The 26,648-nt window shown below is 47.6% G+C and overlaps 1 protein-coding gene across 2 annotated transcripts in view; it reads right to left on the bottom strand.

Annotated features, from left to right (window-relative positions):
- The window catches only part of LOC144824110 (ras-related and estrogen-regulated growth inhibitor-like protein), a 34,567-nt gene extending 8,214 nt beyond the window's left edge, over positions 1-26,353 (bottom strand). The window contains exons 1-3 of one of the 2 annotated variants that reach the window (XM_078683210.1): positions 25,442-26,353; positions 24,331-24,384; positions 1,571-1,647 (exon numbers count right to left, since the gene is read on the bottom strand). In XM_078683210.1, the coding sequence (XP_078539336.1) occupies positions 1,571-1,647; positions 24,331-24,384; positions 25,442-25,589 (279 nt within the window). In that variant the 5' untranslated portion in view covers positions 25,590-26,353. The remainder of the gene's footprint in view (positions 1-1,570; positions 1,648-24,330; positions 24,385-25,441) is intronic. The other variant, XM_078683209.1, reaches the window with a different exon arrangement.
- Between the last annotated feature and the right edge of the window lie 295 nt (positions 26,354-26,648).

Here is a 26,648-nt window from a genome sequence, read left to right as displayed (position 1 = left end):
GACAAGAGAGCTATGGTTGAAAGTGGGGGGGAGAGGGGATATTTTAATTTTCTAGCTACTCTCTTGCTTGGACACACCTCACTCCAACGTCACAAGGAGGACTTGGCCAATCAAAGTCAATCGAGGCATACCAGATGAAGAGATGGAATTAGCCCCCAATTTATCTGTAACCTTTCTTCAACACTTTCAACAGGCAAGATAGCTCACAGCTTCTAGTCCAAGCAAAGCCCCAACAAAGCCTTTTACTTCTCTTAGGAAGATGCAATGAATGCCACTGAGTTATATACCTATTATTCAAGTGCGTAGATTATGGTTTAGAGTGAAGGTTTGTCATCGGTTAATGATACATGTCGTCCTTCAATCCTTTTGTACCCCTCACCCCCACCCATCCTTCCTTCCATGTTCTGTTACCTTGCAGCACTCTAAAGCGTCATCCGGGGGGTGTGAACACTGTGCACGTAAGCACAGGGCATGACTTGGTTTGAAAAGGAAAACTTAAAAAGGATATGTGATTTTGCTTTTGTCCAGTGGCTATAAGGTAATCACACCGCACCCACAGAGTACACATCCATAATTTGGAAAGGAAATCAGTTATTATGCTACTGTTGCGGATTATATGCACTTTTTCTCAGATACAGTAGTAAAACAGCCTTCTCAAAATTGTGGCTGAGAATGCATTTGGTGGGGGCTTGGTAGGTAAACGTAGACTTCTTCCAGAGCTCTAATGTTTTCAGAGGATTCACACTAAAATACTGGTGTAGCTGTAAACCAGTTAAGCAGCCTTGAGGGGTAGACCAGGTAATTAAACTGAGTTGAGAACTGCTTTGGTGATAGGTCACGATTTCAACTAAACAGTGTTGACTCTGAGGAAAAGCAGGGGATAGACGGGTGGTAGGTATCCATCGCTTCATGGACTGGTGTATGCGAATGCAGGCGTAAGTAAAATTAAATGGAGGAGCTATTAGGGGAGGGCTGGCTCTTTATGTGTCATACAAGCATCTCTAAACCCAAAGGGACGATTATGAATTGCTGGAAGAGATACTTGGAGGTGACAGCTTAGGCTCAACGCAGCCATGAGCAAAGCTTCTTCTGGACTGGAGCAATGTTTCCACTTCTGGAGTCCACCCTTCAGAAGACTAGAGAGGTGAAGGAGACAGAGCAGAGACAGCCTACCAGGACGAAGCAAAGTGTAAGCAAGTCATATGACTGTATAACTCAAGAATCTGTATATGTGTCAAACGGGGGCAAGGGGGCAGGGATATGATACAGTTCGTTTCCAAAAAGGCACAAACACTGCAAGAGGAAAGCATTATTCAGTGTCGTGGAGATAGAGGTCAGAGCATGAAGTGGAGGCTCGGGAGTAACACTAGAACATGTGTTTCACAGAAAGAGTGGAGAACGCACGGCACAGAAACAATACATGCAATATAATTCAGAAAAGTCTAGTATGGGATAAAGAGAGAGGGGCCATGCAGTGTCTGAGCCTGAAGAGCAGGCAGGCACTGGCAGGCTGGAAGGGTGAGGCTGTTCTCCACACTGCCAGGCTCGAGATTGCTGTGAATTTATTTACCTGTGAATACGGAAAATCCCAGATGTTAAACAAGACTTCTCTCCCCTCCACGGTAACACTTTGGCTGTATATCGACTCTAGAAGGGAGGAAAGAACCAACAACATAAACAGTTCTGACGTGTTTTGTGCATTAGTCTTTTAAATGGCTGCATGATTCATTCTCCGTTTAAGTGCAACATAAATAATCCTGATGAATGCCAAGGTTCCAACGCAAACGCCTCCAGCCTGCTATCCAGCATGCGCCGAAGGCATGCCAGCCTCACAGCAGCCAGGAGGCCGCGTGCCACATGCGGTGAATATTTCACTTTAATGCACCTGAATGACATCTAAAGAAAAGTTGGACGCCCTTTGTGCTCGGGCGTCACGTGCAGAGTGACGCGGCCACGGACAAAGTTAGAAAGGTATCTGCAGGAGGTGCCAGCTATTAGGCGCAGCGCGCGCGGGTTTTATGATGCCATCGCTGATTATTAATAGCTAGCCGCGGGATTAGCGCTTGTTGGGCACAAAAACAAAACATGGTGTCAGGAGCGTGAGGTCATGTCTAATAATAGTTCAGAGCAAGCGCAATGGTTCTTCCTCCGTGTTCCCTGGAGAGACTCAATTGTGCTTAATGAAGCATCCCGCGAGTCTTTTGCTTAGCCCAGTTTATTAAATCATAAAATGGAATATTCAGAGAACAAACTGAAGCAATAGTTCCAATCAGGAGTCTGCACACGAACATTCAAATGTGTCTATAGTAGTAGAGGCCTAGTCCACGTCACCCCCGATTGTATTGTATTGTAATTGCATTTGTATAGTGCTTACTACCCCTGATGAGGCATCGAAGTGACTTTGCGACGAGTAGCATGCTACTCCTTAACCCATAAATGATTGGTGGTAAATTCGTTTAGTGAAATATGAAAGTAATTTGAGTGGTGGATATGTTAGTCAGTTATTTGGATTCAGAAGGATAGTGGAAGGATAGAAGAGGGGAAAAGGTTTGCATTGATACATAGCTTGCTACCCCTGATGGCGTGTTCAGGCCCGGACTGGACATAGCGGGCACAGGGCAATCCCCCGGTGCGCCGCACGGGTGGGGGACCGGTTAGGGGCCCCTGGGGGCCGTTGTTGTTACAGGGCTTTTTTTGCAGCATAGCTGCAAAATCGGCCCTGTACCAAAATTGCCGAAAACCGGCCCAGGCAAAGAGTTTGGCGGCACCTCCAACACCCCCCCCCCCCCCCAGTGGGGGGGGAGAGGGGGGAAGGGGCAGCCGAGCAATTTGACAGGGCCTCTTGTGGTTCCCAGTCCGGCCCTGGGCGTGTTGAAGCGATTTATTATCGAGCAGCATGCTACTCCAGAAGGATTAGTGGTGAAATATGAAAGTAATTTGAGTGGTGGATATGTTAGTGATATGAATTTCTAATCCCAATATATCATACATCCAATCAGCCTCATTTGGGCCCTAATTATGAGTTAGGCGGAGAGGAATTACCGTATGGAATTCCACTTTACCTAATCATGAGTGGGCCCTTGTCCCGGCACCAGGGGTTCCCCCGGTGTTGGAAAACTAGACCCAGTCTTATAGGGCCCCACACAAAAGCCACCATATACAATGGTGCAAGGATGGTCCCCCTAAAATCAGGACTGGTAAGATTTTAAACTGTGCCAGAAGATCTACAAAGTTTAAGACTAGCTTGAACAAGATGTGGATTCCACGACCCAGAGGAGCGAAAGTTAACCCTAGATAACAAAAGTTATTGACGCTTGTTAATTCTTGTCCATTAACACTGATTTTATTTATCCTTAGTTTACCTGGACCATAAGACATAATGTGCGACTTTGTATAGTTAGTTTTTGAATTCAGATTATGCATAAAAGAAGCAAAACAGTCCACCTGATGTCTCAATGCATTTGGGATGAGGGCTACCAATACAGTGTCATCAGCATACAGTAATGCTATTCTTGGAATATCTGAGTGAGAGAAAGATAAATGGGCTGTTAGACCATTAATATATAAAATAAATAATAAAGGAGCCAATATAAACCTCTGCCTCACCCTACTCTTCAAAGAAAAATCAGGAGACCTTGCCCTGAGAATTTAAACTGACTCTGGCTGAAAGATCTACATGTAATGAGTACAAAATATTTACCAAACGGGGGTCAACTCCTTGATCCAGCAGCATTAGCCAAAGTTTGGTTCTGTTCACTGAAACAAAGTTAGTGGAAAAATCCATAAAGGCTAGATAAATAGGGGCATACCTAGCCTTAGTATATGTGGAAATTGTCAATGCAAGGTTTAGACACTGTTCATTAGTGTCTAATTTTGGGTGCAAACCAAACTGGAAAGGGGAGAGAATATCTTTATTAGCTGCCTATATGACCAGTCAGTCATAAATAACTCTTCCAATGATTTTAATAGTACAGTCGATAAGTGATATAGGACGCAACACTTTGGGGACAACCGGTCCCCCTTTTTAAAAATTGCCACAATTGTTGCAGTAATCCAGGAAGGTGGAATATTAACTTATAAACTAGAATTACATGTGTTAGTAATAAGGGAGGGATTAATTAATCTAATGTTACTCTAGTCAGGTGACATGTTGTCCTAGTGATAAGCACAATATTGTATTGTACTTTTAAACCACATATAGTCTCCCACCATACACATTACCTTACAGGCATGATGCCTCTGTGCCCAGGACGATAATAGTCAGCACATCTATGATGAACTGTTATTCCAGTTTCCATATTTTACAAATTTGATTTTCAATATACTACTTACTATCTGTGAAAAAGTGGTTTATTCATTGGGGTAGACTGGTATCCACCACAAGTACTAAGGTGACTATCTTGTTTGGTTTACTCAAAAGTTTCAGAAATGTAAACATAAGTTCAACCCCTGATGCTGTGGCACAGAGCAGACAGGCTTAACTTAAAGAAAATATGTAAAGTATTAGTGTATCAAAACAGTGAAAAAGCTGAAGACACAATAAAAAATCGTACTTCAGTATATAGAAATAGAGTAAGGTTTAATGAACAAAGTGACATTAAAATGACAAATATCCAATAGGAGGTCCCAGAGATATGCATTGTTTAAATATTTAAGAGAAAATAGCGCCAATAGGGAAAAAGTGACAATTGCAGCCAATGGTTGAGGTACACCAGGACCTAGGTGCAAGTTGAGGCTGACTGCAATGAGAAGGACCTGGTCGGGTACAACAAGTAGATAAGCCCTGCTAGGGTATGGAAGTAGGGAAGGTGAAAAATATTTTAAGTCCAAATCTGAAAAGGGACTTTGTTTTTTTTTCAGAGGTAAAACTCTTCTCCACGTGGAGTTATCAAAATTCAGACTGTCAGTCGGATACTTTCACAGTCAGTCCCTTTGAAGCTCTGGAGCAAAAGCTTTTGGAAAAAAGCTTCTTTTGGTGGCCAAACAGCCACAGGATTCCAATGCCCCAAGGACCAAAGGGGGAGCATTTAGAGACTGTCCCCAGGACCACAAGGGGACACTTACAGACATTCGGGGTGTCAGACAGAGAGCAACAGCAAAGTCCAGTCTAGATCCAGTAGCCACTGGTCAGCTGGAATTCTTCATCAGAATGTCCTCTTCAGCATTTTTATGTTCTTGGAGCCACCCAGGGAATCATCCTTATGATCACTGGAAACATTTCTATCCTTAGATTTCAAGTAGAAGGGGAGCCAACCTCCTAAGTTCCTTCCCACAGGTCACAGATTCCAAATGCTTCAGCTTCAGTGTGCCTGGTACCCTTTCGCATGTTTAGCTGCGAGTTCAGTTTGAGACAGTTGGATTTTATCCAAGTGCCACTTCAGTAATGCATGTGGTTAACTTGTTGCTGGTGCTGGGTGTTGTGTCCAAAAGGCATAGTATCAGTTGTGTGTGATATGTAAGTGACAATATTTATGTTGTGGAGTCGAGAGACGTCAGCCAGAGAAAGTCATGTAGATGTTGAAGCCCATCAGGCTGAGCGAGGAGCCCTGAAGGACTCCGCAGATTAGATCTCATGCTTCAGAGGAGTTGGGGGGCTTGTGGGCGGTTTGGGTTGTTCTGGTGAGGAAGGAGCAGATCTATTTAAAAGCATGTCCCTGAATGCCTGCGTCGTGAAGTCATCAGATTAGGATAGAATGGGAAATACCATGCCCCCCACCTTGTATGCTACAGTTCTTCAATAGGTTTGACTTACTAAAATTGAAAAGAGATATTTTACCTCTTTAAAAGGGTCATTTTGGCAGGTCACTGCAGGTTTTAAACTGCAAAAGTCAAGCTACAACGGTAGCCTCGAAACCATGTTTTCCTTTGTCACGCTAATAGATGGCACAATAAGAGCAGGTGATATTTTAACTTTCTATGGCATCGGTGTATGTTCTGCACATATATTGTGGCCATATAAGAAAGGTAAGTATGTCAATCAGTGATTAGCCAATTTCTACATGTTTTACAGGTCACAGCACATACACTGGGTACTTGATAACAGTTCTCTAGTGTGAAGAGTTTAAAAATCAGCAATACACTTCAGCACAAACTTGGAGGGACCATGCAAAAAAAACTATCTATCTGGAACTTTTCTGAAATGACACCCAGATGTTCAAAAATAAAACTACAAAAAATGAGCCGTCAAATGAGTTGGAATGAAAGGAAATTTTCACTGCTAAAATCCAAAGATAACAGAGTCTGTCACACTCCGTTGAGTTTACGAGAAACTAGGCAGTGTTACTCCACTTGTAGAAAGGTCAGAAATGCATTTCATATTCATGATGGCAGATTATCCCAAACTGCATCTGTGAAGATATTACATCCAACAGAAGAAAAATAGAAAGCTTTGCTTTCTCAGCAAATGTTTCTATTTCAGGGACATCATATGGTGATGTTCTGCACTTCTAGAAAATTTAGGGAAAATGTTATGGATTTCAGGGAAATCTGGGGGCATATTATCAAGAACGTCTATAAAATTATCGCCGCTTTAGCGGCAGGAAACTGCCACTAAAGCGGCGATAATGGGCTTGATAATATGCCCTTGTGAATTCCCATAGCAGCCTAGGTTAACACCAGAACCTGGGCTGCTATGGGAATTCACAAGAGCATATTATCAAACCCATTATCGCCACTTTAGCTGCAGTTTCCTGCCGCTAAAGCGGCAATAATTTTATCGCCGTTCTTGATAATATGCCCTTTAGTTCCATAACTAAGTTTAACATGATGTTCTTGACATGGCAGTTTTCCTGTGAGTTGGAAGGAGACATCTACTCTCCCTTTACTAAAGAAGCCTACTCTAGATGCTTCCAACACACTGAACTATCGTCCCATTGCTCGTCTTCCATTGCCGGCAAAAATTGGTGACAAAATCATGAACGGTCAATTAACTCAGTTCATTGATGTCAATGGGTTGTTGGATTCTTTCCAGTTTGGTTTCCGTAAGGAACACAGCACAGAGACAGCTCTTATTAAGGTGACCAAGGAGATCAGAGCGGTTATGGATGGAGGAGGCTCTGCTGCATTGATTCTCCTCAATCTCTCTGCTGCGTTTGACACTGTTGATCATACTCTCCTGCTGCACCGATTAAAAATCTTGGGTGTGGACGGCATGGCCCTTGCATTGCTAGCTTCCTTTTTGCGGGAGAGGAGATCGGCAGTGTCTCTCGATGGGTATAATTCATCCCCCTATCTGCTGCCATGTGGAGTTCCGCAGTGTAGCTCGCTGATTCCTTTGTTATTCAATGTCTATGTCTCCGAATTTGCTCCATTAGTCAGAGACTTTGGTTTTATGATAACATCTTATGCAGATGATTCACGGATTGTGGTAGCAGCATACAAAAACCTGGTCTCGCCTGCCTTGCAGTTTCAAAACCGCATGGCAGCGATCAACAATTGGATGAGTAGGCATTGTCTTAAATTAAATTCCAACAAGACGGAAGTTTTGATTTTCGGGAACCTACATCCCTCTTGGAGTAATCTTTGGTGGCCTGCGGAAATGGGTGCCCTGCCTACTCCAACGGCAAAAACTAAAAACTTGGGTGTGTTGATTGATAATAGATTGTCATTTGTTCAACAAACGAATGCCATTGTGTCTGCTTCCCATTTCCTTATAAAGAAAATTAGGAAGGTACTACCCTATATTCCAGCGCAAACCAAGAAAGTGGTGATTACCTCCCTTATACAGTCGAAGCTGTATTACTGCAATGGGCTTTATTTGAATGCCCAAAAGCAATGTTTGAGGAAACTCCAGGTAGTGCAGAATTCGGTAGCTCGCCTGTTGTTGAATCTGCCATGGTATAAGTCAGTCACAGAGGAAATTAGGAAGTTGCATTGGCTGCCAGGGTAGCAAAGAATTAGATTCAAGGCTCTCTGTGTGGCCCATAAAGCCCTGATGCACAATGGTCCTTCTTTCTTTCAGAAGCTGTTTGTGTGGTATCAGCCAGCTAGACAGCTCCGTTCCACCGGGGCAAATCTGCTGGTGGTGCCTAAGTTCCGGACTTTACACTGGGGCGGGCGGAGCTTTCAGCACAGTACATCCAGGTTGTGGAACTCTCTTCCACTTGAGATCAGGAAGGCCAGTTCCCGCATGAGTTTCAGAAAAAGCCTGAAAACCTGGCTGTTTCAGTGAGGGGTGTTTTGTAGGGTTACTTGCTGTCCTTAACGCTGAGACACCATTTTTGGTATTTGTGTGCTCCATAAATAGCATTAACATTAACATAACCTTAAACATAACAGAATCTAATTTGGTTATAGGGCAATGAGCGGTGAGACAAAATACAGAGCAAAACATACTCATTAAAAAGCTATCTTGAACATTTCCAAAATAAGTGTTTTCGGTGGGGATGGGGTATAGTGGAGGGAGATATTCTATCACCCCCTCTGCCATTACCTGCATCATGGAGGAAATCGCATTAATACTTTGTGTGTACTATTTAAATCTGATGAAGGTAATGACCTTATGTCAACAACAAGGAGGACTATACGTCATCCACTGTCAGCCTTTCGCTGCTTTAGATCAGTGCATTCAGCCATTGTTTCATTGAAGTGACTCTCATATTTGGATCAGCTCAAAGGAGTATTACAGAGTTTTACATGTTGGTGACTGGGAAAAAACGGAATTTGTGCCCAGCATGAGTCCATGAGCTGCTTAATAGGCGCTTTAAGTGGCGAGGGCCTCACCCACAGTACTCCATCTAGGCAGGAGTTTGTCATACTTCTGCTCACATTGTAGAGGGGAACTTGATGCCTGCAGGCTTGAACGATGGTTAAAAAAATAAACTAGATCACTAATCAATGTGATGTCAATACCACCATACAAGATGGCCACCATTTCAATGTGATGACATGGACCTCATCTTACAAGAGGGAATTCCCCTCACAATCTAATGGCTGGTGCCTCCTTATGTCTATGGTTCTCTCTTGTTTCAGCAGCTGTTGTTTGAAGGAGTTTGACTACACTGGGGCGCCACTCACTCACTGAATGTTGGCTTAGCTATATAGCTCTTTCTTCTGATAAACAAACTCCTGATTAGCAGAAGTATGCAGCACCCACAACAAATGTATGATGTGCCTGAGAGAGGGGTTTGATAAAGAGACCACTCTTGCATGGTCCCAAAGAGACCTGTTGGTCTCAGACTGCTAAAACTTAGAAACGTGTAATCATTTATCAAGAAATGGACAGGTATTTCCGGAACAGAGTTACCGTGTCACTTGCGTTTCGGCCCATAGTGCATTTAGACTTCCGCACTCTCACTATCCATGCATATGCACTGATGCCACTCCCAGGCATTGATGGGTGTGGTGTAGGATCCTTATTTCCCTACCAACCCCTTCACCTGTGACACTTGGCTGCTCTACCTACAGGGTAATTTGTTTGGAGTTATTGTCGAATACTCATAAGTGGGCCACATGCACGATCAGGGATGGGTTGCACATGGAACACTCTGTGGAAGGATATGAACTGAATATTTTGTTAGTCACTTATGGTCTAATCCATACCGTAGATTTGGGGGGCAGTGCCCTGATTTTTCCTCCCAGCCGCCAAATAAAGGCAGGGGCTCTGCAACATTTGTTGATTCTATTTTTATTTCCCTTCCCCTGAAGCTGTTTATACTCTCCTTTAAAATCCTGCACAGCCCTTTTAGTGATCACAATCCCCTGAACTTGGTGCTCGAAGCCCCAGGCAGATTGACCACACCCGAAGGGGGATGGTGGGATCACTTGTCGCAACTAATCAAGGAAGGGGTTTGAGGTGCTTACAATTGGATATTACTCTTTTTAATCAATCACTTTTTAGTTTGAGACAACAGGAGATTTTTAAGTGTTCAGATCTATCAGTACCGGAAGAAGAAACCATATGTGCATTTATTGCAATTGCCCAATCAGTCGCCAGTCTTCCAACAGTACTTGTAGCTACTGTTAGAGCTGATTTACTGAAATGGTTTGACAGCAGGTGATCTCGGGCTTTGCATCAACTTAAGAAGGCCCTTAAACAGATCCCACGAGACAGTGCCTGGGTGGCAACATGTTGCAGTAATTATAAGGTGGCCAATAAAGGGCGAAATCGCTTCCTCCAGAAACAAGCTTGGGATGAGCTGAGAAAAGCATGCGAAAATAAGGATTGTACCCTCTTTTGAAAGATTATTAACAGCCCCTGCTATACAGACCCAGAGATGCCAGGACTTGCCCATAATATTACCCCAGAACAGTGGAGGACCACTTTGAGGGTGTATATAACCATGGTGAGGAATCGAAATTTGCCTAGCTTATGTAACGGTAAGTTTCAATTCTATTAAGGACACGGAGGCGAGGATTATGCTATATTCTTCCTTCGCTTTATTAGAATATTGCACACAGCAGCTCAGGAAACCAAATGTACAACCATGCTCAAAGGAACAAAGAGCATCAAAACACTTGTACAAACTAAAAAGAAACTACAAGTCCCATGATATCAGTCCTGGTCATCAAACGTAGTCCTTCCACTATGTCCGCTACCAGGGTAGAAAGCCAGTCCTTCCTTCGACTTCCTCCTCTTTCTTCGCGCAGATCACACCCCTCACTCACTGGTCCTGTTTGACGCCATCGTTTCCTAGCAGAAAACAACAGCGTAAACCAGTTGCCACAACATGCGAACAGAGGAGCATCGTAAGACTGGCACAACAGAACTACAATGTAGAACAGTCCGAAAACGCTTTACTTACTGCCATACGGGTGGGTCCCGACTATGGAGGGTTAGCTGGGTGGGATAATCCTCGCCTCCGTGTCCTTAATAGAATTGAAACTTACCGTTACATAAGCTAGGCAAATTTCGATTCTATGTCAGGACCGGAGGCTTCAGATTATGCTAGTTCAAAGCTTACTCACCACCAACTGGGCTAGGTCCACTACTGGTTTGAAATAGAACCTCTTAAACGTGGAATCCGAGGACCAATCCGCTGCTCGCATGAGATCCTCCAAACGAGCTCCCACTGAAAAAGCCTTCGAGGCCATGGCCCCCCTGGCCGAGTGAGCCCCAAAAAGTTTCGTATCAATGCCTGCCTCTTGCATGACCCAACGCACCCACCTTGCAATAGTGGGGGAGGAGACTGCTTTGTGTGGTTTACGCAAGGCAATCAGTAACTGTCGCTCGCCCGCCGGGCGAATGTCTACGGTAATGTCCTCATAAGCTTTCAAGCAATGCACAACACATAACTTCGGGGTGTCCACAAAAGCCGGGTACGAAATAGATCGAGTTGCGGATTTCGTGCGACGCCCCACCGTGAAGGTAACTCCATCCGGAGAAAAAACACGCGCGGAAACATCCAATGCGCGCACATCCGAAACCCGCCTGCAAGATACCAGGCACAGAAGCATGGCTAATTTCGCCGAAATCTCTTTCAATGACAAGTAACGATTAGCCGGCCAGGACAAAAACAAATTCAAGACCACGTTGACATCCCAAAGAACCGAATACCTGGGTTCTGGAGGCAACGTCAGGCGAATACCCCGCAAGAGTCTACAAACAAAGGGGTGCTCCCCCACCGGGGAATTCTCCACCGGTTGGTGACCCGCAGAAATCGCAGAACGCATAGCGTTGATTGTCCTATAAGCCAGACCTTTCGTCGCCAATTCAGCTAAGAAATTTAAAATGGGAACGAGGCCCGCGACCAGGGGATCCAGGTCCCTTCGAAGACACCAACGCATCCACCGAAGCCAAGCGGATTTGTATCGCTTTGTCGTGCTGTCCGCCCAGGCTTTTGACAGGAGGCCCTGAGCCGATCCCGAAAGGCCTGGGAGCGACCAACGGCCCCGGAAAGCCTCCACGCCATGAGGCGGAGCGAACTCCGAGTGATGAGAGGATGCGGTTCCTGACTCGGATTCAGCAGGAGGTGAGGAAACTGGGGGAGTAGGATTGGAAAATCCCAAGAAAGTTCCAGAAGAACCGGAAACCATACTTGCGATCTCCAAAGTGGCGTGATCAACACCAAGTCCGCCCCCTGGCGGCGCAGCTGCGCTGCCGCCCGGACCACCATCGAAAAAGGGGGAAAGGCATAAGGCCGGTCCCGGCTCCAATCTTGCAGGAAGGCATCCGTGGCCTCCGCTAGAGGGTCTGGTCTCCAACTGTAAAACCGTGGTAGTTGGTGATCCAGGCGGGACGCAAACAGGTCCACCGTAAACGGACCCCACAGGTCGGCGAGCCACTGAAACACACGGGGATCTAACATCCACTGGCTGGAATCCCGCAAGTGTCGGGAATGCCAATCCGCCACCTGATTGACTCGGCCTGGTAAGTATTCCGCCGTCACCGAAATGTGCCGGGAGAGACAATAGTCCCAAAAAGTCTTGGCCAAATCCGCTAGTGCTCGGGAGCGCGGACCTCCCAGATGGTTCACGTAGCGTACCGCCGAGACGTTGTCCATTTTCAGCAGGACACAGGCTGTCGCCGAGTCCTTGGTCCAGCAACGGACCGCAAAGGACCCCGCTAGGAGCTCCAAACAGTTGATATGTAACTGTTGTTCGTCGGAAGACCAGGCGCCGCCGGTGGAGAAATCCCCGCATCGGGCGCCCCAGCCCGATCGGCTGGCGTCGGATTCGATGACCAAATCCGGGACCGATCCGAAGATCGCACGCCCATTCCACGCCTCCATGTGCGTGAGCCACCAAGACATCTCCTCTTTCACTTCCTCCGTAAGGGGCACCATCTGGTCGTAGGACATACCCCGTCTCAGATGGTGGGCCTTGAGGCGTTGAAGCGCCCTGTAGTGTAACGGCCCCGGGAAGATCGCCTGGATGGAAGACGACAGGAGGCCCACCACCCTGGCAATGTGACGCAACGACGTCCGATCTTTTGCGATCGTCTGTCGAAGCAAATGTCTGATCTTGGCGGTTTTCCTTGAGGGAAGACTGAGCGTAGCTCCGATTGAGTCTATAACGAAGCCTAGAAAGGTAAGTTTCTGAGAGGGAACCAAAGCAGACTTGGGACCGTTGATCACGAACCCCAATCGCTGTAGTAGGGAGACGGTCTGCCGAAGCTGACCCGCCAGGACAACTGGACACTGGCCCATCAAAAGAAGGTCGTCTAAATACACCAACATCCGAATACCCTGACCTCGCAGGTATTCCACCACCGGGTGCAGCACTTTCGTGAAGCACCACGGAGCTGAGGAAAGTCCGAACGGAAGGGCGGTGAATTCGAACACTGCGCCCTTCCAACAGAACTGCAGAAAACGGCGGTGTGGGGGGTGGATAGGAATGACCAAGTAGGCATCCTTGAGATCTAACCGAACCATCCAATCCAGAGGGAGAAGCACGTCCCGAAGGAGGTGGATCCCCTCCATCTTGAAATGCCGGTAGACCAACCACCCATTGAACTCCTTGAGGTTGATCACCGGGCGTTTGCCGCCATCCGTCTTGTCCACCAGGAACACATTGCTGATGAAACCAGCGGGGTGGCGCGTTGATCGACAGATGGCTCCCTTGCGGAGCAAGTCCTGAACCTCCCCGTCGATCAAAAGCGCGTCGGGTTCCGAAAAGACAATCGGCCGAGGCAAAACCTCTTGAAAAGGTTGATCGTAGAATTCTATGTGAAAACCACGGACGGTTTGTAAGACCCATGCGTCGGCAGTGAGCGATGCCCACTCCTCGTAAAAGGTTGCCAGCCTCCCCCCTATGGGAACCTGGTCCAGAGAAAGGACACTTACCATTGGTATTGTTGGGTCCAGGGTTCTTGCGGAAGCCTCTGCCGCCAAAGCGCTGTCCTCGTGTGGGATAGAAATTGTTGAAGTTGGCAGAGGTCTGGTACTGTCCTCTGCCGGAGCCTTGACCTCTGTTATTGGCATTCTGCCCTCGGCCGGGCGCGCGGCCCCTTCCGCGACCGGCCCCTCCAGAAAAACGCTGGTGAAAGACGCGTTTAATGGTGGACTGCGCCTTGTCCAACGAGGTAAAGGTAGAGACAAATTTACCTAATTCTCTGATGAAGGGCTCACCAAAAAGACCACCCTGGGCTACCACACCTGCTTCTGACGAAGCCAAGTCCCCCAACTTGGGATCCAGTTTGATGAGGAGTGAACGTCTACGTTCAGTGGAAAGGGCGCAGTTAGCGTTTCCAAGGAAAATTATCACCCTCTGGGCCCAGTTAGACAAAACCTCAGGGGAAATGACGGTACCATTGGCTTTCGCCTCCTCCGCCATGTCCAGAATTTTCGTGGCGGGCCCGACCGCGTCAAGGAGCTTATCCTGGCATGACCGCCAGGAGCGGTCAATGCCTTTGCGCGGGTCTTTCATAAACTTGGCCAAGAAAGTGGCCATTTTCGCATCTAACTCTGGGGTCAGGGCTACCTTACCCTCTAGAGAGGGCCTCGGACACTCACCACGCAGGCAACCCCTAGCCTCTTTCTCGAAGGGCTTGCGCAAGCGACCCGCTACAAACTTAGCCACGGTCTCACCCGGTGTCCAAGCCGCAGACCTCGGATGCACTAACTCATCCGGGTCCAACATGCCCGAACCATCCCGCGGTACGACCACAGCCGAGCTCGAGGGGCGCCACGAGCGCACAGATTCGCCATCGTCGTCCGTATCGGGGGAAGACAGCACCGGAGACGGGGGAGCAGTCCCCACGTCCAATGAAGGGTCAGGGCCCGCGAGCGGCGCAGGGGAGGCATTAGACGCGTTAGCCAGGAAGGCATCCCTAAGGCGTTCGAACGCATCCTTGTCCACCCCCTGTGCCCCCAACGGAGCACTTTCCCTACGTGGCAACTTAGGGGCCGGTGGGCCCTCACCCGAGGGACCCGGGAGGGCAGGCGAACCCTGTAAATGGGCAGACGCTAACTTCTGGCACTCCTCAACAATACGTGCTGACAGGCGGTCCTCCATGGGCCCCACTATTTCAGTTACGCAGCGGTAAATGGAACTGTCAACCGCTTGGTAAAATTCATCATCCTGAAAAGAGGGGTTAGAGTCCTCAAAATAATTATCTTCCTCCATTCTAGCCATGTAAACCCAACAAGGGAGGGTGAGCAACTGCCTACCCCACGGGGTGTCTAAGGGCAGAGTATGGGCAGTCCCCTAGGGCTGCAATTCAGTTATGGGCCAAGAACCTGGCAATAGGGGCTGCACTGTGACCCCCCAACGCGCAGACCCTCTCTCTGGACTGGGTCTAAGCCACCCCCACAGCGCGTTCACCACACACAGGCAACTGCAGTGCATATCACGCCTTCCGGCGTTTAGCGCGGTCCAGGCCGCTGTACAGACCCTTAACAGGGCGTCTTTAGTGTAAATAGGGACAGAATACCGACCCGGGTCTACCGGGCGTGAAGGGGTGGCGAGGGCAAGGCTCCGGCGCTGACTGACTCCTCCGCGCGTCTCCCAGAGTGAGGAGAGCGCCGAGGAGCCAGCGAGACGTGTGGGCGCCCTCTGGCGGGCGTCTACCGCACCGCAACAACAACTTGGAAAAGACCGCGAAAGGAGCGGAAAAAAACGCTCCCGCGGTCGGGGCTCTGCAAGGCAAGACGCCGCGACAAGCCCCCAACAAGCGCTGACACAACGCGCAGTGAAATCTCACACAAACATTCAATTATAAGAGAAAACAAGAAGAGCACTTAACTGGCTGCGTGAGCAGCGAAGAAAGAGGAGGAAGTCGAAGGAAGGACTGGCTTTCTACCCTGGTAGCGGACATAGTGGAAGGACTACGTTTGATGACCAGGACTGATATCATGGGACTTGTAGTTTCTTTTTAGTTTGTACAAGTGTTTTGATGCTCTTTGTTCCTTTGAGCATGGTTGTACATTTGGTTTCCTGAGCTGCTGTGTGCAATATTCTAATAAAGCGAAGGAAGAATATAGCATAATCTGAAGCCTCCGGTCCTGACATAGAATCCATTATGGTCGATAGTTCTCCATCTAGTATCAGAGCTATTTCTTTTAGTCTTGATGAGGAGAGACTGGGCATCGAGAGTTTATCACGGAACAAGGCCCCTGGTCCCGATGGGATCCCTGCGGACCTTTTTCGCGACAATGTAGAGGTCTGGGCCCCAGTCTTAACCAGGGTTTTAAATACGGCCATGAGGACAATAATGACCCCCTCGTGGTCCTCACAATCATTGTCCCGATCTTCAAGAAAGGGGACAGGGACAATTCTCACTGTTACCGCCCTATATCACTCATTGATGCCACAGTCAAAGTCCTTGGATGAGTGCTATTAAACAGGCTTTCAGTCTGAGCGGACACTAATCAAGTCATCTCAGAGGTACAATAAGGGTTTCGCATAGGTAGGTCACATTGGTATGGCAAACACAGACCAATGCCTAAACCTTTATCTTTTTGTAGCGAAATATACGATGGCTAAGCCTGGCGCTCTTTTCCTGGCTTTTATAGACCTTACTGCAGCATTGGATCAGGTGAACCGCTGCAAACTTTGGCCACTGTTGGGTGACCTTGGGGTTGACCCTGAGATCATAAATGTCTTAATGACCTTCCATTTTATTACTACTGCTGCAGTCAGATGCACTCAAGATGGGAACGTGACTGATCCTTTTAAATGTTCTAGAGGGGTAAGACAGGGGTGTATATTGGCCCCATTTTTATTCACGTTATATATTAACTGACTGGTAGCTTCCTTGAGTGCGTTACAGGCAGATACCCCCAGAATAGGCTTAAGATCTGTTCCAGTCTTGTTGTTCGCAGATGATGCAGTATTGCTAGCACAAACCCCTAGAGGCTTGCAGGTTTTATTGGATGGATTTGTGGCATTCATGAGGTGATTGGACCTCTCACTGAACTTGTCAAAATCATATATAATGGAATTTGGCAAGCAGATCACAAGGAACAATACCTACAAAGTAGGTACTCATAGGTTAGTGAAGGTCCTGGCCTTTTTCTACTTAGGTATCTTATTTCATGATAAGCTTAATTTTAAACTTCTGCAGGAGTGGAAGACACTAGAGATGAGAAAATCAATGGGAACAATCGTAAATTAAGCACATAGACTGGGTACATGGTCACCGGGGGTAATAGTAAAATTGTATAATCCTTTCTGCATTTCAAAGGCGCTATACAGTAGTGAGGTATGGGCAGCCACGGCTCGCGCGCAACGAAATTATTATTATTTTTTTTCGGTACTTACCTGACATCGTCTATATCCCGAATTTTACAACCCCCCACCTGCCCCTCCTCTGCCTGACGTCACCTCCCGGTGTAACGCCCTGCATGAGCCGTGGCTGGGTATGAGGTTATGCAGCAGCTAACACTCTCCAAACCACAGAAAATAAATACCTGAGAAGAATCTTGAAAGTGCCCCAGGGTATTGCCGCATATACAGTACATGAAGAATTAGGAATGAAGTATATAATAGACTGTGCAGCAATTAAATCATTGTTATGTTGGGTGAAGGTTTGGACATGCCAGGAGGCTTCCTTTTTATCGATTAGTGATTGAGGTATGTCTCTCACTTGATCATAGTTTATAATCCCATGCCTAAAATATGTTAAGGATACCCTCACGGTCCTAGGTAGAGCAGATGTCTTTACACAACGTGACAAAATGAAATCATAGGATAAGCATATAGTGTAAGAATTATTTTTTAAGCATGCCATGGCCTCTGGAGAGGAAAAGGAGCTTAGAAAACCCATGGTAAGAGTGCATGTCCTAGTATGATCAGTGTTGGGAATGGAGAATTATTTATTGATTTTAGTAAATGCTTATGATAGATTTTTAATTACTCATTTTAGATTGAACCTGTTGCATCATTTATTGGCCTCACCTCCTGGCTTTGTTCCGCGTGTAGAAGACAGAGGTCCCTGTGGCTGCGACAATAGGTCTCCACAGGTACCTTACACTTTGTATTTTTACGTAAATATTTTACCTATCCAAGGCGTCTGTTTATTAAATCACTTCTAAAACAAATTAATTTTAGGCATGTCTGTTTCGCCTTGCTGTATCTCCAGCTCCTACCTAATGCCCACACGCTTTTCTGTGTTGTTAACTTTTTAAGAGCTGCTCTAAAGTCTAGATATTCTAGAGGTGACTAAATTTGTAGGGGGATTGATTTTGTATACTTCCTGTGACAAGCTTCCCGCAATGGGTTTCTGTCGGCAGCGTCTTGTTATGTACAACAGAGTCTTGCGGAAGACAGGGGACCAAGGAGAATAACGACACATGCTGGCGAAAGCCTTTTAAAGAATTGGAAGTCACACACTGGCTACTTCTAATGATAAGAACAGTACATAACAAGACACCCCCGACAGAAACCCATTGCGGGTCGGAATTATCACCGCATAATAAAGACGACAGAATTACTCTGGAAAGAGCCTTGACAAAGTCGTGGGTTACATTCCCAATACGAAACACGTGTTGGCTGTGAATCTCCAGAAATAAACTCCAAAAAGAATCTACCGGACCTAATGGACAAGAATAATTTATGAATGCGAGAGTGACAAATGGTGGAAACACTTATATACTAAGAAGAACACTAACCTATAACGTGTGCTAGGGAGCTTTTTTGCATCGTCCCAGCAGAGGTTCATGGAGCCCAGCTGATGCACGCGGAAGCTAAGAGGGTGCTTTGTGGAACACGCGTGCACAGGTTGTATTCTGAAGTACTGTGTTTGCTTCCTACGAGGTCACTTGCTGTACTGAATCTACTAGCATTGATCTCCGTCCAGAGCACAAATGCCGAATTAGCTATGGTGTCGGACAGTGTTCTTCCTAGATTATTGATGCATTTGTTGGATGCACTCCAGTCCAGTACACCACAGCGCCTCACATTTGCTAAGTTAAGACCTTGTCAACAATAAGAACGTTTTCTTTGCTGTTGCCAGCTTACCAGCCTTCAGATAATGCATGTCCCATTAATACCACCTGAAGATACAGGATACTTTTAAAGAAACTGAAAACACAAACGCGCCATAAACGTAGTGGCAATCTTGGTTGCTGACTACAGCTTCACAAGTGTGATGGCCAAGCACTCACATAGTAGACCAGACTTGTGTATATTCAAACACACTGTACAGTAGTAAGCAATTTGAAAGTGGTCTGTGCAGGTAAGGCCTTCTGCTAAGAATGCATGACGTGTATGGCCATGCAAAACCATGAGTTTCTGACGTCCTATACAACATGCATAATATGGACTAAATTCCCCACAATGTGTGGCCAGGGTTACACCTTGAGACCAAGGCTCATCTTACACAGCTACAAATACCACAACAGTGTAGGCCTGCAGCCCAGCACATAGTCGGTCACATGGGATTATAGAGCAGGGTTTTGGTTTTCCCAAATACTGATCCCTAATCCCACCACCTCCTTTTTTGTTGTGTTTTTTGCCCCAAAATCGTCTGTGATATGATAGTTATGTGCTGCACATTACTCAACTTATCGGTTAGAGGTGAATGACTCTCCTGACATACCCAAATAGCAGTGTGAAACTACACAAGGACAACCCACTACCATGCAGACTCTGGAGAGATGACTTTTGAACAGAAAGCTACCTTAATTAGAAACCTATGCAACTGCTTTTTAAGTGCATGCCATTGAATGCCTGCCACATCTCAGCGCCAAGTTTCTAATAATTCTGCACTTTCTCTGCATGTCCTAAAAAGTTAACTTGTTTCTGAACTTTCTTAGATTTTATTTATTCTACTGAATTTCATTAGAAAACCAAACTAAATACTCGCATAGACTATTTAAGCCCCATCTATGTTTTTCCCCACTTTTAGGCTGCTTATTGCAAAGTTAAGTAGTTTTCTTTTTATCCTGCTTAACATATTAATATGTTTACATGAAGCTTAAAGGTTTTAGAGATGTAATTGTATCTCTCTCTCTCTCTCTCTCGCTCTCCCTCTCCCCCTCCCTCTCCCTCCCCCTCCCCCCTCACTCCCTCCCTCCCAAGCAAGGACATCGGAGGTTAAGACATCTTTTTCTTACGTTCCCTCATGAGATTTCAGCACCATTTCGGAATTCACTGATTTATTTAATTATCAATAACAACGTGTCAGCCTAATCATGCATGCACTTTGACCTGAAACCCAGACATTAGGATGACCTTTGGAACCTCCTCGACACAACCTCACCTCGACACATCCTCACCAGACGTCGCCTTCCTCACGGAAACCTGGATGAACGCCTCCTCAGCCCCCAACATCGCCATAGCCATCCCGGATGGCTACAAGATCACCCGGAGGGACCACGTCAACCAAACCGGAGGAGGCATCGCCATCGTCCACAGAAACACCATCCGCATCACGACCAACTCCGACGACACCCTCAACGCCGCCGAGCACCTTCACTTCCAGATCCACACCGACCCCAAGACCACCCTCAGAGACACTCTCATCTACAGACCCCCGGGACCACGCACACAATTCAGCGAAGCCATCGCAGATTTCGTCAGCCAGCACGCCCTCACCTCCTCAGACTACATCCTCCTAGGGGACCTCAACTTCCACCTGGAGAACAACAAGGACTGCAACACCGCCGCCCTGCTGGACAACCTTGCCATCCTCGGACTCAAGCAACTGGTGAACACCCCCACCCACCACGCCGGCCACAGGCTTGACCCCGTCTTCTCCTCCAGCAAGCCCATCTCCTTCAGCCACTCCACCGGACTACACTGGACAGACCACAGCTGCGTCCACTTCAACTTCAGGAGAACCACGACCCACCACCACCCGCAACAAGTTCCCCGCAGAAGCTGGAGCAAGATCACCGCCGACCAGCTCACCACCACCCTCAGCCAGGACCCGCCCACCAACACGACGGACCCCGACGAAGCAGCCCGCAACCTCACACTGTGGCTCACCAACTGCGCCGACGAACTCGCACCACTAAGGAACCCTCCCAGCAGACCCGGCAGCAGGAAAGCCTCGTGGTTTACCACCGACCTCAAAAACTCCAAGAAAACCTGCCACACCCTCGAGAAAGCCTGGCGCCACGACCAGACAACAGAACATATGACCGCCCTCAAGAACGCCACCCGCAAACACCATCAGCTGATCCGCAGCACCAAGAAGACAGCATTCAAAGAAAGACTGGACAACAACACCCACAACAGCAAGGAGCTCTTCAACATCGTCAAAGAGCTCTCCAATCCCAGCGCCTGCAACACCGACATCACTCCCTCGCAAGACCTCTGCGACACTCTCGCCTCGTTCTTCCACCGCAAGATCGCCGACATTCACATCAGCTTTGACGCACAAACCACGCACCCTACCGCCGAACCAGCGCCCCCAACCACCACTTTCTGCACCTGGACCCTGTCAACACCGAAGACACCACCAACGTGATGAACACCATCCACTCCGGCTCCCTCACCGACCCCTGCCCACACCACATCTTCAACAAAGCCAACTCCATCATCGCACCCCAACTCCGGAACATCATCAACAGCTCCTTCGCATCCGCCACCTTCCCGGAGAGCTGGAAACATGCCGAGCTGAGCGCCCTCCTCAAGAAACCCACCGCGGATCCCACAGACCTGAAGAACTTCCGCCCCATCTTGCTCCTCCCCTTTCCAGCCAAAGTCATCGAGAAGACCGTCAACAGACAACTCTCCGCCTTCCTCGAGACCAACGGATCCCTCGACCCCTCACAGTCCGGCTTCCGAGCAAACCACAGCACCGAGACTGCCCTCATCGCAGCCACCGACGACATCAGGTCCCTGCTCGACAACGGGGAAACGGCTGCCCTCATCCTCCTGGACCTCTCAGCAGCCTTCGACACCGTCTGCCACTGCACCCTGATACAGCGCCTCAGCAACACAGGAATCCAAGGAGCGGATCATCTCATTCCTCGCCGGAAGAACCCAGAGAGTCCGCCTCCTCCCGTTCCGATCCGCGGCCACCGAAGTCATCTGCGGCGTCCCACAAGGATCCTCACTCAGCCCAACCCTCTTCAACGTCTACATGAGCCCTCTCGCAGCCATCGCCCGCCGACACAACCTCAACATCATCTCCTACGCCGACGACACCCAGCTGATCCTCTCCCTCACCCACGACCCCACCACCGCCAAAGCCAACCTCCAGGAAGGAATGAGATACGTCGCAGAATGGATGAAGATCAGCTGTCTGAAATTGAACTCAGACAAGACGGAAGTCCTCATCCTCGGACCATATCCCTCTGCGCGGGACGACTCCTGGTGGCCCCTTACCCTGGGCAGCGCACCCAAACCAACGGACCATGCACGCAACCTGGGCTTCATCCTGGACTCCTCCCTCACGATGACCAAGCAAGTGAACGCAGTCTCATCATCCTGCTTCAACACCCTGCGCATGCTCCGAAAGACCTTCCAATGGATCCCCACAGAAACCAGGAAGACGGTCACCCAGGCCCTCGTCACCAGCCGTTTGGACTACGGTAACACCCTCTACGCTGGAACCACAGCCAAACTCCAGAAAAGACTCCATCGCATTCAGAACGCCTCAGCACGACTCATCCTGGACATCCCTCGGCGCAGCCACATCTCTGCCCACCTGAAAGACCTGCACTGGCTCCCCGTCAACAAGAGGATCACGTGCAGACTCCTCACCCACGCACACCAGGCTCTCCACGACATGGGCCCGAAGTACCTCAACAGCCGCCTCTCTTTCTTCACACCCACCCGCCAGCTCCGATCCGCCAGCCTCGCCCTCGCCTCCGTCCCACGAATTCGGAAGTCCACCGTCGGAAGAATATCCTTCTCCTACCTGGCAGCCAAGACATGGAACTCCCTCCCCACTCACCTACGGCTGACCCTGGATCACCTCTCCTTCAGGAAACAACTCAAGAACTAGCTGTTCGAGCAATAGCGACCCCCCGGCCCACCCCTCAGCGCCTTGAGAACCCTTACGGGTGAGTAGCGCGTTATACAAATTCTTGTGATTGATTGATTGATTGACCTTTGAATTAATTGGTGTGCATTGGATGTTCTATGGATTATTTTTTTTGTGAAAGGCCTTTTTAGTTTGCATTTGCAGGAAGTCTTGTGGCAGCAATGGCTCAGGAAGTGCAATCTGCTGGTTTATCCACATTTGTGATGTACCTGAAGGTTATTAAAAGTCAATAGCTCTGACTAAACACTTATAAGGTCCCAAATGCGAGACCTCTTGGCTATGCCAGTGCTTGTTTAAAATCGTCACTGTTTTTGTCAGTTTTTCTTGAAAGAAGAAGCCATCCTGCCCCATATCTTGTGAGAAGTCTTTATCATTATTGTAACTATGTGGTTATTACAAACCAGTAAAGCGCACAGAGCATAATAAGGCAGTAGAATAACAGCAACCAATCATCAGTGAACCACTCACCACGGGGAGGGGGGTGGGGCGCCATGTTACAGTCCAGGCCCACAAGGAGACCAGAATAAGGCCTTTCCGATCTTGCTCACGTGCAATATAGGAGCAGTTTACTCCCCGCACCTTCCAAAGTCTGCCAGCTGTCACTGAACAGTGCGACAAATTCTACTGATGCAGAGTGCAGTTTCAGTTCGCTCAATGCAATTTAATCTAAGAGGTAGGAGGTGAAGTGGATAAAAAAGTAGCATTCATTTTGAGTACATGCATATTAAAACTACTGTCGCATTTCTAGAGAAAAAAAATCTTTAAACCCTACTTGCAGTGTTTTGTTGTCTTTCGTTAGCAGTGAATGTTTTTTCATACATGGTCGGAATGACGAAGGTCTCACATATTAGCGCAGGCGCTGTTTTTTTGGCTGCTTGTGGGCCTGTTTAATGGTCTGGTGGGGCAGATTTTTACTGTTGATGTTATTACCACAAATACTGCCTTCGGAAACCACAAATACCTGAAGTCTCCTCATACCTTGCAAAGCACTCATACAGCTTGTCTTTCCTAGTGTACAGCTGCCCTGATTTGCAAACGTCGGCCCCCTTTTTCCAGCTATCTGATTCACTAATGGGGCTATTTTTAATTTGGTGCCAGGGCTTATTTTCTGTCCCAGTCCGACCCTGTAATCATGTAATTATTTGCAATATTGTTTCGAAGACTTCCTGCAATAAAAGGCTGCAGCGGTTTTAGCATCAGTAACTGATACACCGTGGATAACACACCAACTAATTATGCAAAAACAGACACGGTATTGGGATTTCCTCCTATGCGGAATGCAATAAACTCTGTCTCTGATTTTGTGCATGGTCAGCTTTCAACTTCCAATGGCCTTAGTTTGATGAGTGTGTACTGCCATTAATTAACATTTGCGCCCCACATCAGTATTAAATTCAAACCTGCAACCAGGAACCTTTTGGGAAAAATGTCACTGTGAATACTGTAACATTATATAAAGAAATCTGAACACAATGTAATCATGTATGAGGGAGATGTGCAAAATGATAACATACCCAAATCTCCATATTCGCCAATGAATCTTCGGGTTAGAAATCGCACTGTCAAAGCTGGGGAAAGACACAAAATATCTCTTAAACTGAGAGCAATTGGGAACAGGGATTAAATGTGTCTGTGTTTACTTTACGACTGTTTTTTTCCTGTTTGAAAAAGACGTATCGGAAAAACAGTGCTTACAAAAACGCATTTGACTACAGTTCACATCTGGAACAACGTGCGGCCAACGTGACACCCGCATGTACCGTGCACCCAGGATAAACCTGCTTCAGAAACTGTTTTGGTCTACATGCACACAGCACATCCGTAAATCGAAAACGGCTCTTAGGGAAAAGGGGTAATCAATTTTAACCAATATCAATTTAAACGTTATATAATTTGGCATTTTACACCCTATCGCTCCCTATCCGTCCGATCCCAAAAATGACCAGAACTGAAAATAATGCTAAACTCTGACCAGGGTCATTCCTCTAAATAAACAGCGCTCCTATGTTCCAACTCGATTTACTCACCAAGCCAACCTCAGGAGGTAGGGGTTATTTTGGCAGATGGACCTTCAATATGTGCAAAGAGCGCTGCAGGTGACGCATTGACCCACTGAGCAGGAATGCCAGCCTTCAATACAGAAAGAGAACCGTTCTCCTGCACTTCCAACTTGGACGCCCGCATTTCCCGATGTATCCATCATAATTGAACTGCATATTTGTGTGAGTGCACACACCACTAGCACACGAACATAGTGTATGCAAACTCGCGGCCAATCGGAACATTAAACATGGGACACCGACAAGCCCTCTTTCAAACAGAGAATACCCATTTTACAAAAAGCAGCCCTCTTTCGCACTGCACACATTTTACAAAAAATAAAATATGATCTACATGGAGCACACTACAAACAGAGTAGTCAGTTGCAAAGTGCCAACTGAATATCAGACGTTATCATGTCCCACCTCAAAGGCACACATACTTACTTACCCCTGGGGGATGAAAAGCGGAGCTTGAAAAGATGTGAACCTTTGACCTGAGGTTTCAAACAAATATCTGCAGTATGGATCAGCCCCATGAGCTACCATGGATGTCCCCGACAGCCTCCGAGTTTCATTCTCTTACCTGATTTGCCCACGCTGTCTGCCCCCATCACCAGCACGTTTGCCTCCATCTTCAGGGGAGCGGGGCCGGTCATCTCTGCGGGGCCGGGGGGAGGTTGGTGTTCAGGGTTGAGGCTGACGGATCTGCGGAGGGGAATCCTTAGCACCATTTGTGAGCCCTTTCGGGTGCTGTCTCCGCTCGGGTAGGAGGGTTCAGGGGCGCGCCCTCCCTTGCTCTCTGCTCTGGTATTCCTCCCGGGTGCTCCGGGAAGGAGTCTCCGTCCTATCTCTGGGCGCCTTGCTTCAGGGCACGCAGCCCCGTCCTTTGATTGTCACGGCTGCACCTGCTGTCGCGGCCGGTTCAGAGTTACGCGTCTCTTAATAGGTGGGTAATAAGCACTGGGGCCCTCTCGCTTATCTCCCTGGATCACGGGGCAGGAGCCACTCTTATCGCGGCTGCACTCGTCTCGTCTGGACTCTTAGTGGACGTCTCTCTGCTTCTTGTTTCCTCCGGGCTTTCAGAACCAGTTTGTCACTCGCGTGCCGATCTGCGATCCAGCTATTTCTGAAAACCTTCGTGCGCCTCCTGGTGGTCACGCAATGAATATCTGATTTCACTTTTTAACCAATCTTGGTCCAGTTTTGGAATGAGTGAATTTGTCCTTCGAGTCTCTTATCTCCTGTGCGGTTCAGCGGCTCCGACGGGGCATCCGATTTGAGGGGTTTAATTCCCTATTCGACCCACCTGCGGTTAAGAGCTGGAGCACCCGTGTCTCACTTTAATTCAATACAGGACGGTCTGCGTTTTTCTAGCCCTCTTAGACTTTAGAGGCCCTTTCTCTCTCTCGTCGTGTCTCGTATCCCGCCTATCCCCCTGGACGTGCCGCGCTCTGCGTGCTCCCAGCCTCTGACCTCCCTTCAGGGCATTACTAGCTCCGCAGTTTCTTGATCTGCCAAGATAAAAGGACTCGCTTGGATCGTACCATTCCTCACAGAATAAAGAGGTGGCACTAAAACAAAAGCAGTTGTTTCGAAACATATGTTGTCAGATACAACAATCACATGACCATTCATACAAATGAGATATAAACACATTAAGAAGACATAAAAGGCAATTATAAAGTAAAATTTGTTATAAGTTAAAGGTACAATCAAATATGTTGGTAAAGTCTATATGCATCTGGTTTAGCAACATGTGCTGTTGTTATCCTCTGAATTAGGGCGTCTGT

This window comes from Lissotriton helveticus, chromosome 3_1, assembly GCF_964261635.1.
Source record: "Lissotriton helveticus chromosome 3_1, aLisHel1.1, whole genome shotgun sequence".
Classification (NCBI taxonomy): Eukaryota; Metazoa; Chordata; class Amphibia; order Caudata; family Salamandridae; genus Lissotriton; species Lissotriton helveticus.
This window is presented reverse-complemented; position numbering and strand designations above follow the sequence as displayed.